The following is a 21026-nucleotide window of genomic DNA, read 5'->3' as shown; positions in this document are numbered from 1 at the left end:
ATATTCTTGTGTTTTGTAACTTTATGTTAATGTCTGTACTATACCATGGGGTGAACTTCCCTTGTTCTTTTATGTAGAGTGTAAAGTTAATGGTAAAACTTTTATGCCAAAAATACGGTACCTTGTATACCTTTGTTGCTGCTAAATATTGAGAAATCCTAAATCTATTTTGCCCGGATAAGAGCAGTGATGCAGGGTATTCAATAAAGATAGAACTGAAAAAATATACTGTGCAGTAAAATGACTATCAGTTGCAGGCATAGGCAACCTTCGGCACTGCTGATGTTTTGGACTACACCTCCAATGATGCTTTGCAACCATTATGGGTGTAAGAGCATTTGGGGGGATGTAGTCCACAACATCTGGAGAGCCAAAGGTTGCCTACCCCTTCTAGTGGGAATAAATCGTACTGGGCTTTGTGTACGTACATTCTATACTTTTTGTGGATATCAAAGATGTATTAGTCTCATATATAGAACATCTCAAAGTTTGGGTCTTTTTATTTTCTTACTTTCAGCTCAGCGTGATTGGTCAAACGCTCAGACTCTTCATCATGAAGTGTTACAAAAATAATTCATATTTTGAATTTTAACATAGAAAATCTCACTTACTAATACAATACTCCACATGTAATTTCTTACAAATGATTGAGTCTATGCACACCTACTTAAGAGTTCTGAATTCTGTTAGACAATTCTGATTATGTAATCATGATTTTCCAGACCAGGTTGTTTTTTCCAAAGTCCTTTTCGAAGCAACTAATAACCACATATTAGAATATCCGCGGCACACCAAGTAACATAAATAAAATAACTCTTTATTAATTGAACCACATATACAAAAATAGAAAGCTAGCCAGATGTAATTAAATAATAATATCCTTATGCAAAATTCATGTAGTCCAAAAGCAAATATAATGAACGTACATACGAGTAATAAACAGCAAACAAAATTAAATGTAAAAAAAAAATACAGTTGAAAAGCGAATGTAAATCATCACCACTAGTGCTACCTCAAGCAGCAGTGGTGGACTCCATGAACTAATGCATCACCCTAAATTGTGTCAACTGAACACATTGGTAGTGTAAGTTGGAAATATTTTCTCTTAAATACCATCTGAGCATCATTTGAATTCCACATAGAGAATAACAACACATTTTTACGTATCAATGTAGATCAGTGGTGTCCAAAAGGTATATCCCCCGATGTTTTAAAACTACAGCTTCCATGATGCTTTGTCATTCTAAAGCATTCTGAAGGCATGCAAAGCTTCATGGGAGATGTAGTTCTACAACATCTGGGGGTTTACCTTTTGGGCACCCCTGATCTACATCCTTTATGACCACTCATATGTCAATCCATTGGATTCAAAAGACAAAAAGGGGTGAAATACGGTAGCAGATAGGTGTACACAACAAACAAAGGATCCAGCGAACATTCATTTATACCTAAAAAAAACTGACCATACGGTATTTATGAACTCTTTCTTCACAGTCCCTGTATAGAATTTTGCTCTACCCTGCATTTTGCAAAAGCCATCCATTGTTTGGTGCTTGCGTAAAATCATGATTGTTTTAATGAATGGGAAGTGGGTTCCCCTCTTGTGTGCTTTTGCACAATGAACACTGCCGTGTCAGAGAAGCAAATTATCCAAAGAAATGCAATGCAAAGTAAAGTTACTTAGACTGTAATGTTTCTTTAAGTAAACTTTTTAATAGTGCCAGCTTGCCCGTTATTGTCGTAAAACAGCAGGAAATTGTGCTAAAATTGCAAAAGAACTTTGCAAAGTCATACTGGGGTCCAGAACAAATTTAAGATCATGAAATCACCGTCCACTTAAAGATACATTATGTCGTCCCTTTTCATTTTAACCTCTCTTCTGCCCTCCATTTACATTTACTGGTTCCCTTCTCATATCCCATTTCACTGTAATGAGTCCTCTGTAATGTGTCATCTGCCCTGTATTTAGGTTTATTGCGGCTCCTCCATCCTGTTTCAGTAAAACAGCTCACCTACCATGTATTTGGGAATAACCTCACTCCTGTCTATTAGACAGCCACAAGAGGCAGTCTTAGTTTCTCTAAAAGTGCAATGTTTTTTATTGCAGGACTAAGGGGGGAGGAGGGGGCAGGGACATTGTACCCAGACCACTTAAATGAGATGAAGTGGTCTGGGTGCCTATAGAGTCCCTTTAAATTTGAAATTCAGTTTGAATGATCATTTTAATGAATAACCCTGTGTGTCTCAACTTGTAAAAAGTCAAGTTCTGTGTTTGCTACCTTAAGTTATTTTCAATTGCTAAAAATCTTAATATGGGTTTAATTGAACACATCCTCTCTAACATGTTTATGAAATGTACCAGATGTCAACCGTATCATTTGGTAGAATACCACAGTATTGCTGCCACCGTGGTCCCAAGAGTTGCCTTTAAATTTATTGCAAAATGCAAACACTCAGAACACTCCAATACTGAAGGATACACTTTAATGAATGGAATTCCGTGCTTTGCCTGAGTGATAATTACACAACCTCTTTTTGTTTATATAAGCAAGCGTCCAACACATCTTTTTAAGAAACTGTGTCCAAATGCAATTTTTGTGAAGTTTGGCAAATATCTAATTTCTGAAATATTATAGGCTACATATTTAGCTTTTAAACACTCCAAAGATCAAATAATAATAGCATATAAATAATGCTTATCAGAAAGCATGAATGTAAAATGTATATGCAAATACCATCCTAAGCATATGCCAAGTAACAAAATAAATTGTTAAACTATGTAGATCAGCAATCACATGCTAGTTCTCACACTGTTGGAGACATAGCTCTAACTATTATTTGGACAGTTTTTAATAAATATATGAGAAGATCCTTGAGGTGATGTACATACATTAAGGAAATCCTTCTCGGTCGTGGCAGATGATAACCAATTATGTGGAAAGTGAATGAGGTTCTACCTATTGTCTTGAGGGGTGGCCACTCTACAAACAACTTTTTAACTAATCAACACATGCTGATTCCAGTGGGAATACATACCCCTCAAAAATGTATATGGACAAAGAGGGACACTTTAATTAAAACTAAGTTTTTTGCAAGTTGCATTTTATATTGGATTTGTATATTGGTCTATAAGATTTCATGGGATATTTGGACACTTTCTACAGCTTTGTATGGATTCCCTCTATGCATAAAAATGATAATCCCTCTCTTAATCCTCTGCAATAATAGAGGCTTAGTAAGTACATCAATTTCTCCCATAGCACTCAAACTTGTAGGTGTCACAGTAATGTTCCAAGTTCTGCACAGCAGCGACAGTAATTTATGGGACGGGATTCGTTGACAAGTTAACTCATATTTATTATGATTTAAAAAAAAATGTTTCATTACAAAGAGAGTTTACCCTAAAATGTGATGTCAGGAATTCAAAGTGAGTTCAAAGAGAATTTCGATTTTTAGGCCAAAATAGCCAAATTGAACACCTAGCTAAATTTGTTATTTTTGTTTTATTTCACCCTTAACCTTGACAGTTTTTCATCACGAAAATACTCAAAATTGTAGATGATATCTATATTTACATAAAATAGCTAATATTGGTTTAGCTATGCATGAACCAAAAATGTAAAAATATATAATAATAATAATAATGATACATATATAAACCAAATAGTCCCAAATGTGTGATAATTTAATATTCATTTAACACCTGCTAAAGCTTTATACATTATTCTGTGCATTTAAGTATGGCACACTCATCATGATCGTACCGCTGACAGCTGTGGTCGACCCTTTAATAAAATCAGAACACTACCGGGTATCATAAATGGGCAATTATTTATGTTTGTGTATTAGGACCGATGGGTTACTGATGGCATCCTTGCTTGTGTACGTCATAGGCTTGGGTATTGCATATTTTCACAACACTCAAACTTAATTTACTGTTAAATTACATATAAATGGGAACTTTATGAATCATCTGGCAGTGAATTTTATTGAAGTACAAATTGCCTAATAAGTCATTCTTTCATGCATTGAAGAGTTCTTTCTCACAGCAACTTGTGATACCACAATATTGCTCAGTTGTACCAGCACAAAACCACCATTCACAGTCACCCTTCTGTTTAATTGTTGCAGAGCGAGAGGATACGCGTTTAAATTGCATTGTCATTGACATCTCCTCAGGCAAAATGATATTTGCTGCACACCGGAAGTAAGGCACAAAGCATGCATACAACTGTTCTGTTCTTGTCCTTTAACCCAATGATGGAGGACAGGTTGTTCAGGTTTCTGTCTATAATCAAATTTATTTATCTTTTCAATATTAATATGCGAATGTTCTCATCCTCACGTCTACATTGCCATAAGTTACTGCCTTCAATACACTGTCATGTTATTCAGTACAAATGGCCTCCCAACTGTCCCGATTGCGGTCGGACAGTCCTTCAGTGGGCTAGCCTTAGATGATTGGCAGTCAGCACTTTAAGCAGAACTAGTGGCACAATTGCGTTAGTGGCCCATTTACATGCTTCTCGGGACTCCGGAGGAGGGTATGGTACTATTAGAAATAAATCTTGTTATTTTATAAAGGTCAAATAAAAGATAAAATGTTTTCCTGACCATGCTGCATCAAGTTGGAAAATGCAAGTTTTGACCTGGAGTCCAAAGATGTTTTTAATCTTTAATCTTTCATTCTTGTTAATGTTCTACACTGAGATTGTATTATTTTCCAGGTTATACGAATAGGCTCTATAATCAATGCGAAACCGAAATCACACATACGTACAATGTGTGTTCGGATTCAAGCAAATAAAAGCATACAAATTATGAAAATATATGTGACACAATGTGGGAAAAAAAGAATAAATAATGTAAAGATAAAAAATATGGGAATAGAAATATGCCTCGTGACTATAACAGTCTACCTAGACTTATTAGTTCCTACCTACTGTTAATGGCTGATATTTCACGCCAGCAGGTTGCACCCACCAAAGTTCTAATTAATCCAGATGCAGTTTTACCGATATACCTCTGTTACTGATATAAACTCCCCTTGTCCCATAGTGTCCCCCCCCTCCCCTTGTCCCATAGTGTCCCATAATTACTTACCTGTCTTGTAGCGTGGGCCGGCTTAACAGCGCGCACCGCGGTACACTGAGTGCGCACCTCCTTTCAGTCCCGCCGGAAACCGGAACCTGAAATTGAAGTTCCAGTACCGCGGTGCGCGCTGTTAAGCCGGCCCACGCTACAAGACAGGTAAGTAAAGCTTCACATTCGCTCCATAAGACGCACAGACATTTCCCCTCACTTTTGAGGGGGAAAAAAGTGCGTCTTATGGAGCGAAAAATACAGTATATATCAATACTTGCCATGTTACTATCCTTTATATCTTATCGGAATCTTGCATATTTTTGTACAACAACATGATGTTTATCTATGTACTTTTATTACTTGTGCACCTTACAATAAAAGCTATTATAATAAATAAAATTAAAATAAAAATATGGGAATAGAAAAATTAAAAAATAAATAAGGTAAAATAAAAAAATATATATATAAAAAAATAATATATATATATATATATACATATACATATATGTATATATATATACATATATATATATATATATATATATATATATATACCGTATATATACATATATATATATATATATATATATATACCGTATATATACATATATATATATATATATATATATATATGAAAGAATTAAAACTTATATAGTGGTAAAAAAGTTACAAGATTATAATAAATTAAAATGAAAATGGAAATAGAAATAAAAAAATGAAAAATGAATGAAAAATGAATTTCCATTTTCATTTTAATTCATTGTAATTGTGTTACTATTTTTAACACTATATAATTTTATAATTTTATTCTTTAATATATATTTTTTATTTTTATATTTATTTTATTTTTATTTTTAGTATTTTTAAATTTTTCCATTCGCATATTTTTTATCTTTACATTATTTATTATTTTTTCTCACATTTTTTCACATATATTTTCATATATATTTCATTTAGATGCGGTTTCGCATACATAGGATTTCGTGTTAGTTTGCATGGATTGATGTTGTTCGTTTGAAGCTGAAAGGAGATGGTACGCATATGCGACTTTGATTCACACGTGTGCATGCGTGAATTTTGACCCGTTCGTCAGACAGATACAGCCAGATGCCGGAAATGACATAAGATCATAGGAAGTGAACAGTGCGTTCCACGGTGGAACACATCCGATCGCCAGCTGATCCGAGGTCTGAAATTAAGAGCCATATATAAACTGAGAAGTCACTACAGTTCCTCAACACCTGAGGAAGTCCACTCTTCTGGACAAAACACGTTGGATTTTATTTTGGGATGTTTATATTTTAGTATATTTTTGTTTTATTGGAAGTTGTTCCTGCTCACTCCCTCTTGCCCATTTCGAGGTCCACCTCAGGTGGAGATATGCTTAAACAAACTGCCTTCTTCTAAGTGCAATTTTAATCATTAAAAGTGTTGTTTAATAGGATCACACTATCGGCTCTTCTTTTCATGACATACAGCTACAGATTGAAGAACAGTCATATGGATTTTTACCCCTTTTGGGGAGACAAGCCTGCACACTTCTACGTCTCGTGAGTGCTCTCCCTTCCCTCCTTCTCTTCCCCTTGTATCTACTGTATCACACTATATATAGTTTTTGTTTTTCTAGATCTGTGATATTAGATTGGCATATGTGAAATCAGGTGGCATCTATACGTATTATTTATATATTATGTGGAGCTTGTTTTCTTATACATTGTATAAGTGTTTGCATAGCCAGAACTACGTGTTGGACACAGATAGGAGGAGGACACCTGAAGGAGGAAGGTCAAATTTTATTTCCCTAACTCTGGTGAATATTTCCAAAGGAAATTTACTTGAGTTAAACCTCTCACCCTCCACTACTAAACCAATGTGAACCATTTTCTGTCACTTCTACTTTGAGAACATTGCTTAAATTTGTCTAATTTCCATCCAAGGAAAAAAAAGAAATAATTGACTACTACAATCTCTTTTATATTGGCCTTCTCTCCAAACATTTGACTCAATTCAACTCTATACAAAATTTACCTGACTATGACTTACGAAACCCTCCACAAATCTGTCTCCTCTTCTATCTCTTACTTTATTTCCCCGGCTTGACTTCCCCGCTCTTGTAATAACCCATCTCTCTTACAAAACCTTCCCTCTACCATTTACACAACAAAATGAGCTGCCCCGCATTTCTGTAAGCAATTTCCACTTGATCTTCTACTAATTCCCTTTCTTCCTATCTTCATATCTTTAAAGATACACTCCAAGTATCATAGCCAGTACAATGGGATTCAGTGGTTATATTGCTAGTAGTGCCATGGTGCCTTGACCCCCGAATGTAAGTAGTCAAACTATCTGCCATCAGTTTTACTTTTTACCTGGGATTTCCAAGTGTAGGTCATTGCCTCTACAAAGAGCTGGAAGCTCCTGCTGTGTAGGTCCAGATCACTGACTGAGAAAATCAGCCGATTGCTTTCAGCCAACGAGCTAAGCCCTACACTGCTAGGCTTAGCTCAGAGCAGAGCGCTTCCACCACTTTTAGAGGAAGTGAAAGATGCCTGTGGGACCCATATAAAAAGTATAATTGATTGACTACTTACATTGGGTGGAGCGCCAGGGAACTCCAGGCAACATAACTATGTCAGCAGGATGTAGTAGTTATGGTACTTTAAGTGTTCATTTAAAGGGACATTGTAGGAACTACAGCCATTTCATCTCATTGAATTGGTTTTGGTGCCAGGAGTCCCCTGGCACTGCCCTTCCATTAATTGTTAAACCATTTTTGAGAAGTTTAACACGGAGAGAGGGTCCACTAGAGGTATGACTAGAGCAGAGATCACACACTTTGTACTAGACATACCGGGCACTGTGATAGGTTGAAAGCAGTCACCTGGAACTCTTAGCCAATCACAGCCACCAATTGCTACTCTTGCTGATGTTTCCTCATTAGCCCAAGCAGCACAGGGGGCTGAGTGAGATGATAGGCACTTGTGTATAGCATTAATACATTACAAGCAGTTTAACACTGAATGGAAGGATGGTGCCTGAGGACTCCAGATAATGTAGCCACTTTAAGCAGTTACAGTGCCTACAGTGTCCCTTTAAATGTTCCATGAAAAGTAATCTATTTAATGTGGCCCAGAAATAACCTAACCTCATAAAGGTCACAATCCAGACAATTACTTGTTCTTGCTATTTGCCTCCTATGATATACTCTGCTATTTGTCTCTGGTTTATACATTTCCCCAATTTATCTGTAGATATTGCTAGGCTTAACATTTGTGTCATACTAAGAGCTTTCCTTATTCCTTCCTGTATTGATACTGTATATTAAATCGTTTGGCAACCCATCTCTTAGGCATCTATACTGTGCTTAGTAAATGTGTAACTATCTATAGTAAAAAAAAAAAATACTTGATGTGTGTGCTATGTACTATGTACTATTGCTCTCAATGATAATAATGGAATTGAATAGGGAAGGTGGAGTAAAAAGCAAAACAAAGCAACAACCCTCTATCAGGGTGTACTAATTTACGTAAATATTTTGGTGAGCATATTTCACAATATTTTGTTCAGACTAATAATAACATCCCAACCACGAGTTAGACGTACTAATCTTTAATATGCCTTGTCATTTACAAAGACAACAATATGATGTGACAGGCTTGGCATTAAAATTAATCTGTGACAATTAAACCAAATAGCATTTACGCATGAATATATTGTACATTTGACTAATGTCAGTGTTGGGAATTCAAAGAGAAGTTTAAATTAATTCTAGGCCGAGCTAGTCAAAATGAAAATGTAGATTACAAATAATTTTCAGACTCAGCTATTTTGGTCTAAAATTTGAAATCCACTTGAATAATGTAAACGTAACATACTTTCCGATAAACGTAATATATACATATTTTTTTGCCTGTCCTGAAGAAACTGAGGGAAAATGAAACGTTGACCATGTTATTTTGAGATTAAATAAAGGAAGACGTTGGTAAACCAAGAGTGTACACACTGCCTTTTCTCTATCACTAAGGTGCCTAAATACATTTTACATACATTTATGTTTTAGTTAACAAAGCCAGCACGTCAGATGAGATGATTATCATTATTTTCTTTAACAGTTAAACCCAATTAAACCCTTGAAGGGTTCGTAAAATTCTTACTCAGTCAAGTTACGTATAATTCGATAAGTTAATATGAAAATCAGGTTAATAAGTAAAAATTCACTTTTTGGTTGTAATCAAGTATATAACTTAATTAAACGAGCATCTAAGTCTACAATATATATGTATATTGTAGTCTTAGATGACTGTTTAATTAAAGTGGCACTGTCAGTCCGAACTTACCATTCTCCTATTGTTTCCTCTTCTCTTCCTTTCCCAGAATCTGTTCTACTTTTCTTTAACTATGATCTAGTTTTCTTTAAAACATAAGATAAAGTAGGGACTACTTTGCCTTATGTATATTTTCTACGCCTGACATTCTTTGACCAAAGAAGTAGTTTAAGTCGGCTCCATTTCCTGTGTAAAGGATAAGAGTGAGTACTTTCTCCGACACAGGAAATGGAGCTGACCTCAGCTCCTCCTATGGTCAAAGAAAGTCAGGCATAGGTAAAATACATAAGACAAAGTAGCCCGTGCTTTATGTTTTTTATGTTGTAAAGAAAACTGGACCAGAAATAAAGAAAAGAAGAACAGATTATGAGAGAGGAAGAGAAGAGGAATCAATAGGAGATAGATAAGTTCAGTGTGACAGTGCCGCTTTAAATTGCTTTTTTTTTTTTTTTTACCATTTTTGACAGTATACAGGACATATCATATCATAAATCCAACCAAACATTCAACCACCACAATATACTAGTAATTTATAGATTTTCATCTGTTTTCAGTACCTGACAAACAAAAGAAAGCATTACTAACTGATCGGATAGCCAGTTGTGGCTAATCTTTCCATTACAGATGTTTGTTGGTTATTTTTAACAAGATGTTCAGTTGGCTATGAGTTTACAAGTGGCGACAGGGGAAATGTTAGTATGGTGGGGCACTAGACTCCTCACATGGAGATGTATTTTTTGTATAACACATAGGCAATTGTTGGAGTATGTTAATCTATTTTTTCACCTTATTTTTAACTTACCCCTACCTCGAGAAAAAGAATCTCCTAAACTAAGCTTTGAATATACTCAATAGAGTATATTGAAAGCATAATTTTGTCACCAGTGGGGTACCTCAGGGATATCAGGGACCCATTCTCTTTGATATTTTTATTAGTGATATTGCAGAAGGTCTTGATGGTAAGGTATGTCTTTTTGCTGATGATACTAAGATATGTAACAGGGTTGATGTTCCAGGAGGCATAAGCCAAATGGCAAATTATTTAGGTAAACTAGAAAAATGGTCAGAGCTGTGGCAGCTGACATTTAATGTGGATAAGTGCAAGATAATGCATCTTGGACGTAAAAACCCAAGGGCAGAGTACAGAATATTTGATAGAGTCCTAACCGCAACATCGGTGGTAAGGGATTTGGGGGTGATTATTTCTGATGACTTAAAGGTAGGCAGACAATATAATAGAGCATCAGAAAATGCTAGCAGCAGGGCCGTCTTTAACGCGGGGCAAACGGGGCAGCTGCCCCGGGCCCAGTTGCTCCTGGGGGGCCCAGAGCAGCTGCCCCGTGGGCCCCGCGATTTGCGCAACCCCCCTTGGACCCGGCGGTGCGGCTGCACAGAGCCGCACCGGCCCGCACGCTGAGGAGGCTCCCCGGGTGGCTCATGCACTAAGGGCCACCCGGGGAGCATGTGTGAGCAGGGGCCCGGTCTGGCGCTGTGACGCTGAAACAGCGCGACCGGGCCCCTTCCTGGATGGAGAGCACAGCCGCGCGGGAGGAGAATGGCAGGGAGGGGAGTTCCAGAGGAGAACTCCCATCTGCATCAGCCTGCCACTGTACCCCAGGGAAACCACCCTCCAGGAAAAGGTAAGAACCTGGAGGGTGGCTAAATGTATGCTTGTGTGTAAGTATGTCTGTGTGTGTCAGTATGTCTGTCTGTGTATGTATGTGTGTGTGTATGTCAGTAGGCCTGTGTGTGTCAGTATGTCTGTCTATGTGTATATCAGTATGCCTGTGTGTGTGTCAATACTTCTGTCAGTGTATGTGTCTGTGTGTGTCGGTGTATGTGTCTGTGTGTGTCAGTATATCTGTCAGTGTATGAGTCTGTGTGTGTATGTATGTGTGTGTCAATACGTCTGTCAGTGTATGTGTCTGTGTGTCAGTTTATCTGTCAGTGTATGTGCCTGTGTGTGTATGTATGTATGTCTGTGTGTGTGTCAGTATGTCTGCCAGTATATATTTGTGTGTCAATGTATGTGTGTGTCAGTATGTATCTGTGAATGTTTTAATGTCTGTCTGTGTGTATGTGCCAGTACGTCTGTCTATGTGTATGTCAGTATGCCTGTGTGTGTGTCAGTATGCCTGTGTGTGTGTGTGTGTGTCAATACGTCTGTCAGTGTATGTGTCTGTGTGTGTCAGTATATCTGTCAGTATGTCTGCCAGTGTGTGTCTTTGTGTGTATGCATGTATGTGTGTGTGTGTCAGTATGTCTGCCAGTATATATTTGTGTGTCAGTGTGTATCTGTGAATGTTTTAATGTCTGTCTGTGTCTGCATGTGCCAGTACGTCTGTCAGTGTGATTGCGCATTGGGCGTAATTGGGGGGAGGGATAGGAGGGGCAGGGCCCAGGGGGCCCAAGAAAATGCATTGCCCAGGGTCCTAATCATATTATAGACGGCCCTGGCTAGCAGAATGATTGATTGTATAGAGAGAGGTATTAGCAGTAGAAAGAGGGAAGAGCTCATGCCATTGTACAGAACACTGGTGACCATATCTCCAGAAGGATATTGATACTTCAGAGAGAGTTCAGAGAAGGGCTACTAAACTGGTTCATGGATTGCAGGATAAAACGTACAAGGAAAGGTTAAAGGAACTTAACACGTATAGCTTGGAGAAAAGACGAGACAGGGGGGATATGATAGAAACATTTAAATACATAAAGGGAATCAACATAGTAAAGTAGGAGACTATATTTAAAAGAAGAAAAACTACCACAACAAGAGGACATAGTCTTAAATATGAGGGGAAAAAGTTTTAAAATAATATCAGGAAGTATTACTTTACTGAGAGGGTAGTGGATGCATGGCACAGCCTTCCAGCTGAAGTGGTAGAGGTTAACACAGTGAAGGAGTTTAAGCATGCGTGGGATAGGTATAAGGCTATCCTAACTATACGATAATGCCAGGGACTAATAAAAGAATTTAGAAAACTGGGCAGACTAGATGGGCCGAATGGTTCTTATCTGCTGTCATATTTTATGTTTCTAACTACAGAAAATTATCCTCACACACACACACATGAAACTGGTGCCCCTATGGATGAGCCTCCACTGGAGTTTACCATGCATCATGTAGAATGTAGTCCACAAATATTTGGCTAGGGAGTATGTAGGGAATGTAGTTAACAAGGCTGGCTAAGCATCATGGGGAATGAAGATTGTAAACCACCACAGTGCTAAACCTAATTACGATAAGCTTCATTTAACTTGAAGTGACCACTTGATCAGCATTTTGCATTAACAGGAAAGAGATTTGTGAAACTCAAACAATACACACAATGTTAGTGACACAACCAATATAACACTCTGAATTACACGTGTCTGTAGTAGTATAGTCAGTAATAACATTTGGTATGAATGAAATAGTGGCCATATAAAAATACAAGCCCCTCATAATGCATTTTTAACTAAACACCCGTATGTATTGAATTGAAACCAAATTGCTAAATTTAGGCTAAAATATTAAAACTCTGAGTATATTTGAGCAGGAAAATTGTTTTCCCGACTCACACTTTTTTGCCTCAGTTTTATTGGATAAACCTATCAGTGTGTCTTTAATAAACAGTGAAGAGAGGTAAATCGAAAACTCTGTTATGGAATGTAGGCCAAAAGAGCTGAGTTTGATACATAGTGAAGTAAGCTATTTACACAATACGGCAATTTTGCAAAACATTTAATTTCATAAAATTATCACAACCCACTGTTTAGTAAAGAAATCTTTCAATAAGTCATCAAAAACATTATTTATTTAAGTACAAAAATTACCTGGCTCGGTGCAGTTCTTACGATGAGGTTTTTCAGTCTCCACCTCAGTAATATTTTCTTGGTCCGCCCATAGTAACCCCCGTCCATTCCATTTACTGGCCTCAACGGCTCTGATTTGTTCATCTGCTAAGTGGTTGATGTTCCCATAACCTGAACAACGAAAAATGAGTATTTATTTTATAAGAAAGTATAATTCTGTGAACAATTTTCAATATTTAAAAAACTATTTTTTGTTTTTTTAATACAACGTTGGTGTTGTATGTGTATGTCAAAAATGTAAACGCTCATAACATGACTTTATCTAACTGCCTTGAAAATGTCAAAACGCACTTGTATGTTTAGCTGACTTGATGACTAATCGATTTTGCAGTTTTTACAGAAAACATGCAATTCTGCTATCATCCTATACAAGGGCTCGATAAGTTCCAGGTGCGTAGGATTTGTGAGCCTGTTCAGCCCCCGAGGTGGCCGGTTGCCTGAGAGCAGAGGCGGGCAGTCGGATCACCGAGGGCTGGCGCAAGCTGCTGACTGAGGGAGGTGGCCGACCGGCTCACTGAGAGGTAAGGGAGGGAGGACAGCTCATGGAGAGCTGTGAGAGGGAGGCAGGCGGCTGACAGAGGGAGTGGGGTGTTCGGCTCATTTATTGCTGAGGGAGGCAGTGGGGCGGCAAGACCATGGAGAGCTGAGGGAGGCGGGCAGCTGACGGAGGGGGGATGGCAGGGTAATGGAGAACAGAGGGAGGCGGGCGGATGACTTAATGCCGTGGTAACAGAGTTGTTATCTTCCTGCTCTGCTCCCTCGCTCGGCTTGCAGTGATGCCAGGAGCCAGGTTATGACGTCACTCCGGCCCTTGGCTCACTAAACAGTGTGGGAGAGGGAGCTGAGTAGGGAGATGACAGCAGCCCCACTGGACCCCAGGGAAAGCCTACTCACTCCAGCTTCCCAGAAGCAAGGAGGCTGGGTGGATTTAAATAAAGTAATTACTTGTGAGTGAGTGAGTGTGTCTGTATGTCTGTGTGTGTGTCTGTATGTCTGAGTGTTTGTGTGTATGTGTGTGTGTATCTGTATGTATGTAAGTGTGTGTGTGTGTGTCTGTATGTGTATGTGTGTGTGTGTCTGTGAGTGTGTGTGTGTGTGTGTGTTTGTGAGTGTGTGTCTGTATGTCTGGGAGTTTGTGTGCCTTATGTATGTGAGTGTGTGTCTGTATGTCTGTGAATGAGTGTGTGTGTTTGTATGTCTGTGTTTATGTATGTGTATGTATGTGTGTGTGTCTGTATGTCTGTGAGTCTGTGTCTGTATGGCTGTGAGTGTGTGTGTGTGTGTCTGTATGTTTGTGTGTGTGTTTGTGTGTGTGTGTGTGTCTGTATGTCTGTGAGTGTGTGTGTCTGTATGTCTGTGAGTTTGTGTGTGTCTGTGAATGTTTCTTCTCTTTAATCACATGGTAAAGGTGTTTTTCCCCCACGCCTTACACCCTTCCATGTGGCTTACTCACTAACCGTCATTAAACCTGTGTTGGTAGATGAGCAGTATACACAGGCTTAATTCTAGTCTCTAACCTTTAAACCATTATTACCACAATGGTTCTAAAATAGCATCACACTACAATTTCATTAAAACAACTCGAGAAAATAATTATTGACGTGTTTAAGTCTGAAAAGATTTACACAATTTCAAAGGCTCTAGGGCATCATCAAAAGTCAGAGTCAAATCTTACAAATGGAGAAAATTTGGGACAGGACTGACTCTAGCCAGGAGTGATCATCTTGCCAAAATTTCTCCAACAGCAAGATGCAAACTCACTCAAAAGAACCCAAGACAATAATTAATCTGCAGACCTCTCTCAAATCAGTAGTTATGATGCATCATCTGAACAGACACTTGGCAAACACAGTTTGTTTTTTTTAGTAGAGTAGCTACTTGAATACCTCCCAAATGCCCCTATTCAAGAGGGGATAGTCCCTATTGTGGATCCAAATTCTTCTGCCCCTCTTGTTTATCCTAATGTCCCTCTTTTGTAGGTGCTCCATTTTGTTGGTTTGCCCGAGTGCCCGAGTGTATCACAGAGTTGGGAGGCATGTACGTTTGAAAACAATTCTATTTATAAAGGGTTTGCCAGAAAATACCTAAATGATTCTTGAGGTTTCAGAACAATGTTCTATAAACAGATGATTCAAATGTAAAAAAAATCTGGAAGTCGCAATCCCCTTTATAGCGGACAAAAAGCAAACACTACATTCCACAGTAAGAACCACATATCAACAGTCAAACATCAAGGTGACAGCGTTATTGTTCGGGGATCCTTCAATCAGGACCTGAACAAGTTGCTATAGCTAGGGCATCATGAATTCTGTTTAGTATCTGAACATTCTCCAAAATCCCCAAAATGTCTAAACCACGTGTTTGTACACTAAAGTTAAAGCACAGTTAGGCCACTGAGCAAGACTTTTATCGCAAGTCTACACTAGAATGGTTTATCAGGCTGATATCGGCTTTATCAGGACCTTAAATAATTGATTAATAACTACAATAATGTATGCAGTCATTGCTTTTTCAGATGGCATAACTATTTTTTGTAGATAAATTGTAGATACATTTGTAGATAAATTAAATATGTCTAAGTATTTTGTTTTACTTGTTCTATCACTAACATGTTGTGGTGGAATCTCGGTAAAAATAAATTTAGTAGGCCGAGATTACCACGTGGCATGTGTACGTGCATATGCTGACGTATCGATCAGTTAGTTGCATGTGGCAAGATACGATCAGTAGTGTACGGAGCATGTGCAAGAATACAGGATGTAGTATTCCCCTCCTCCATTGTGCTGGACAGGCCATGCGGTCAAGCAGGAAGTTAATTCTTATTTGTATTGATTGGTCAAGAGAATGTGCGGGTGGAGCTTAATATGGGAGGAGTTATGTGCCTATATAAGGAGCCTGCACTATTGTCCGGGGCTCAGAACTTGTTGTATTTTGGTGACATTAGTCCCTCTGAGTCCCGATCGGTGAACCGAATAAAGAATCTCTTCCTTCCTGAAGAAACCTGTGTCCATCTCTCTGTGCTTGGCTTCCGTCAGTTTCTCCGGTATCATTTGGTGCATTGGCCGGGAAGCTCATCGTTCAACGGTAGCTGAGAAGCAGAGGCGTGAGACGGTCTATCTTTGCCCACGTTCTCTACGGCTGCACCCCTGAACTTCTGCGTGGACTTCCCTTCGTCTCGGCGCCACTGGTCTGTTGTCCAGGAGATCATCGGCCTCTACGTAAGAAGTGCTGGGGTGTCCCCGTCGATGAGTGTGAACTCAGGTTCAGGAACGAGGAGGTAAGACGACTGCTGTTTTAGACGGCGGACCCACTAGGGGTATACCGATTGTGCGGTAGGCCCATAAGGGGTTCAAATCTGTGTATGGAATCTGCCCCCTCTGTCGGAGGGAAGGAGCGAAGGCGCACCGCTCAATCGAACGCTCTTTAGTAAGATCGTTTGATTTGGTTTGGAGTCAGGCGGGGTTCTGGTGTAAATAGCCCTAGCCGGACACCGGTGTCTTGTCTAGACTAGCGTTCTAGGGTGTACAATTCGTTCGCTAGGTCGGAGGGACCGGGAGACTAAGCAGACTCTGATGTACATTATCGTTTGCTAGATCTCAACCTATCTTGGCTAAGTGGGAAGGCGTGTAAATTTGGAACCCACTAGACTATTGATAGAGTAGAAAGCCTAAAAGGATTCTGTTGTAAATTCCGCCCTCTAGTTCGCTATATGTGGTGCTTGGGCAGTGTGGCTAACCAAAACGGATGTAGATAGTTTTAGGTAGTCCATCAAGGTACTGGCCAATAGTTTAGTTGGGATTGTATATGTGTTAAAGATTGTTAGTAAAGTGTATATCTTGTTAGATAGCGCGAGCTCAGCCGTCTAGCGAGAGTGTTAATAGTGTGTTGCTGTATCATAGTGCACGGTACCATAACCCTGTATATTTACTGACACTGTATATAAGTACTAATCATTTTCGTCTATTGCATGTTTAACACCATAACCACTAATAATTGTATTGTGACCTTAAATTGTGCTTTGATCTATGCCGTACTGTAACCGCTATTTGTAAAAGACGATGTTACTGGGGTGTGTTATAGACGGGTAATTCATATATAGAGAATTATAGCGTGGGTGACTGTATAGTTTCGCCAAAGGGCATAATATTGATTATTTAGTGACTGGTGTAACAGCTGTGTGTGTACGGGAATTCCCTGAGTGTTTATTGTGTTATTGTGTACGTTTCACTTGGTAACTGTACCACGAGGTGCTGTTGCCGGAAGAAACGGGTGTGACTGTTGAATAGAACGTGTGCATAGTATTCGTTGTCAACGACGCTCCATTGATAAGTATGGGCGCGTCGGAGTCGACGATTTTGGATCCCTTAGGTTGTATGGTAAAGAATTTTAAAAAGGGATTTACAACATGTGATTTTGGGGTTAAAATGTCCCCTGTACGTTTGGTAACTTTGTGCACTAGGGAGTGGCCTACTTTGGTTGCGGCATGGCCGCCACGTGGCAGTTTGGATCCAACTCTGGTACAGCGTGTACACGTGGCTGTATCAGGTAGGCCTGAACTTTACGGACAGTTTCCATATATTGATTGTTGGAGACAGGCCGTAAACGACTCGCCAAGATGGATTCGGATATGCCACGAGGAGCAATGTCGCCTCATGGTGGCCAGGACTTGTTTGTCCACTAGGACTATGGTTAGGCCCATTTTGGACACGCCCCCTGAGTCCGAGATCCCTTTGCCGCCCCCTTACTTCCCTGTAGAAGGAAGTGATACGAGTACAGGAAGTTCTACACCCCTTCCCCCATTGCCCCCATCCACTTCCGCTTCCTCCTCCAGTGCAGAATCCACCCCCGTCGTACTAAACCTTCCCTTCCGGAACCAACCCCCGTTAGATCCGAATATCCTGATTTGGCGCCACTTCAAAGTTCCGGTCAAGCTTCTTCTAGCTCGGCTCGGAATATTCTATTCACCGACCTTTCCCAAAATCAAGCTTCCACATCCTCATGTCTTACCACCCCCCGACCGGAACCTCTAACCGACGCCCCTCCACGTAGCCCTATACTAACCCGACAACTGACCGGTACCCAACGACCCAAACATTACCAGATGCCTCTTCGTCTGAATCCTGGGTCAGCCTATCTCGATGCCGCAGGTCAAATGGTATATGCTGACCCAGTCTTCGTATATGTCCCGTTCACGACTACCGATCTCTTGAATTGGAAGACCCACAATTCCTCGTACACTGAGAAACCACAAGCTATGACCGATCTGTTCACCTCGATAGTTCAGACACATAATCCGACATGGGCTGATTGCCAGCAGTTATTAATGACATTGTTCAATAATGAGGAAAGGACTAGGATTAACCAAGCTGCCATTAAAGCGCTAGAGGATGAAGCCCGTGCTTTAAATCAAGCTAATCCAGCAGCATGGGCCGCAACACATTATCCTAATACCGATCCCGACTGGAATGTTAATGGCGCAGATATGGTTCAACTAAAAGCCTATAGAGACGCTATAATTGCTGGCATGAAAGCCGGAGGGAAGAAAGCCATTAATATGTCGAAGACAGTTGAGGTGATTCAGAAAAGTGATGAAGCGCCCAGTGTCTTTTATGACCGATTATTGGAGGCATACCGCTTGTATACCCCCTTTAATCCGGAAGACGCTGATAATCCCCGAATGGTAAACTCCGCCTTTGTCAGCCAAGCTTACGGAGATATTAAGCGCAAGCTACAAAAGTTAGAAGGGTTTGCAGGTATGTCTATCACCCAACTAATGGAGGTAGCGAATAAGGTATATATGAATAGGGAGTCAGAAAGCAAGAAAGAGGAAGAGCGCAAGATGCGTAAAAAGGCTGATATGCTAGCGGTAGCGATCACAGGCGTAGATAGACGGGGCCCAGATAGAGGCGATAGTAGGTGGAATAGGGAGCCCTTGAGTAGGAATCAGTGCGCGTATTGCAGAGAAGAAGGGCATTGGAGAAGCGAGTGTCCGCAAAGAGAGCAGTACGAGAGAGACCCACCCAGGGCAGGTTATGGAAACTTTAGAGGCAGAGCGAGAGGTAGAGGAGGCCCCGGAAGGAGTAATGGTAATAGAGGAAGTAATGGAAACAGAGGAAGTGTAAGAGAAGACAGGTACTATCCAGCAGCGCAAAGGTCCCGCGATAGAGAAGGTAGGGACTTTGTAGGATTGGCTGACACGGTCATGGAGGACTATTGATACCGACCGGGCTCCATCCCCCTTGGTCGAGCGGAGCCTATGGTCGATGTATCAATAGGGGGAAAAAGGAGTGCGTTCATGATCGACACTGGTGCTGAACATTCGGTGGTGACTAACCTAGTTGCTCCTCCATCTGGAAGAACTATTACTGTAATAGGAGCAACTGGAAGAAGTGCTGCAAAACCGGTTCTTAAAAGTCGACTCTGTACATTGGGAGGCCACGTAGTAAAACATCAATTCCTTTACATGCCTGAATGTCCAGTCCAATTGCTGGGACGTGATATGCTATCCAAATTACAGGCGCAGATTACGTTCCTACCAAACGGAACAACATCCTTAAAGTTTAATGGACCTTCAGGTATTATGACATTATCCGTACCAAAGGAAGAAGAGTGGCGACTTTATACAGCGTTGACTAGCCAAAACCCTAGGAGTGATGAATCCTTATTCAACATACCAGGAGTTTGGGCAGAGAACAACCCACCAGGACTGGCCCGCAATATTCCACCTATTAAAATCGAACTAAAACTTGGGGTTTATCCAGTGAGCCTAAGACAATATCACATCCCGCAGAAGGCTAAGAAGAACATTCAATCTTATCTGGATAAGTTCATACGGTATGGTATCCTAAAATTCTGTACTTCCCCCTGGAACACCCCATTGCTGCCTGTTCAAAAGCCCGGTACAGATGAGTATCGCCCTGTGCAGGACTTGAGAGCAGTCAATGATGCGGTTGTTAGCATACATCCAGTTGTACCCAATCCATATAACCTGCTTGCTTTAATTCCGGGTGGGGCAACCTATTTTACAGGTTTAGACCTCAAAGATGCCTTCTTTTGCCTCCGAATTGCCGCAGAAAGCCAATGTATCTTCGCTTTCCAATGGGAAAACGCTGTGACGGGCTCAAAACGCCAAATGACCTGGACAAGACTGCCCCAAGGGTTTAAAAATTCACCTACCCTATTTGGTTCAGCTCTAAGTCAAGATCTACTGGATTTCGAGTCCATCCCAGGAGAGTGTGTATTGTTACAATATGTAGACGACTTGTTGATAGCAGCAGTTACGAAGGAAATATGTCAGCAAGCAACGCACGATCTACTACACATTCTCTGGAAGGCAGGATACAAGGTGTCTAGAAAGAAGGCTCAGTTGTGTTTGCCAACTGTCAAATATCTGGGATTCCATATCTCTGAAGGTCAAAGAATTATGGGACCAGAGAGAAAAGAAGCTGTGTGCCAAATACCGATACCCAAGAATAGAAGACAAGTGCGAGAATTCTTGGGGGCAGCAGGCTTCTGTAGGATATGGATTCCCAGCTACGCGATACTGGCAAAACCTCTGTACGCAGCTATCAAAGGTACAGAGCACGACCCCTTCTTATGGACTAAAGAACAGCAAACGGCATTTGAAGATGTGAAGAAGGCTTTGATGAGCGCCCCAGCATTAGGTCTACCTGATCACACACGACCATTCTACCTGTATGTACATGAGCAAAGAAGAATGGCTGTGGGAGTATTGACACAGTACTTGGGATCATGGCAAAG

At 40.2% G+C, this 21026-nt stretch overlaps 1 protein-coding gene across 1 annotated transcript in view; it reads right to left on the bottom strand.

Annotated features, from left to right (window-relative positions):
- SLC24A3 (solute carrier family 24 member 3) overlaps nucleotides 1–21026 on the bottom strand; it is a 345921-nt gene that overhangs the window by 270697 nt on the left and 54198 nt on the right. The window contains exon 2 of the mRNA XM_063443684.1: nucleotides 13227–13376. Within this exon, the coding sequence (XP_063299754.1) occupies nucleotides 13227–13376 (150 nt within the window). The remainder of the gene's footprint in view (nucleotides 1–13226; nucleotides 13377–21026) is intronic.

Source organism: Pelobates fuscus, chromosome 2, assembly GCF_036172605.1.
Source record: "Pelobates fuscus isolate aPelFus1 chromosome 2, aPelFus1.pri, whole genome shotgun sequence".
NCBI lineage: Eukaryota > Metazoa > Chordata > Amphibia > Anura > Pelobatidae > Pelobates > Pelobates fuscus.
The sequence above is the reverse complement of the archived record's forward strand: the minus strand, read 5'-3'. Positions and strand labels throughout refer to the sequence as shown.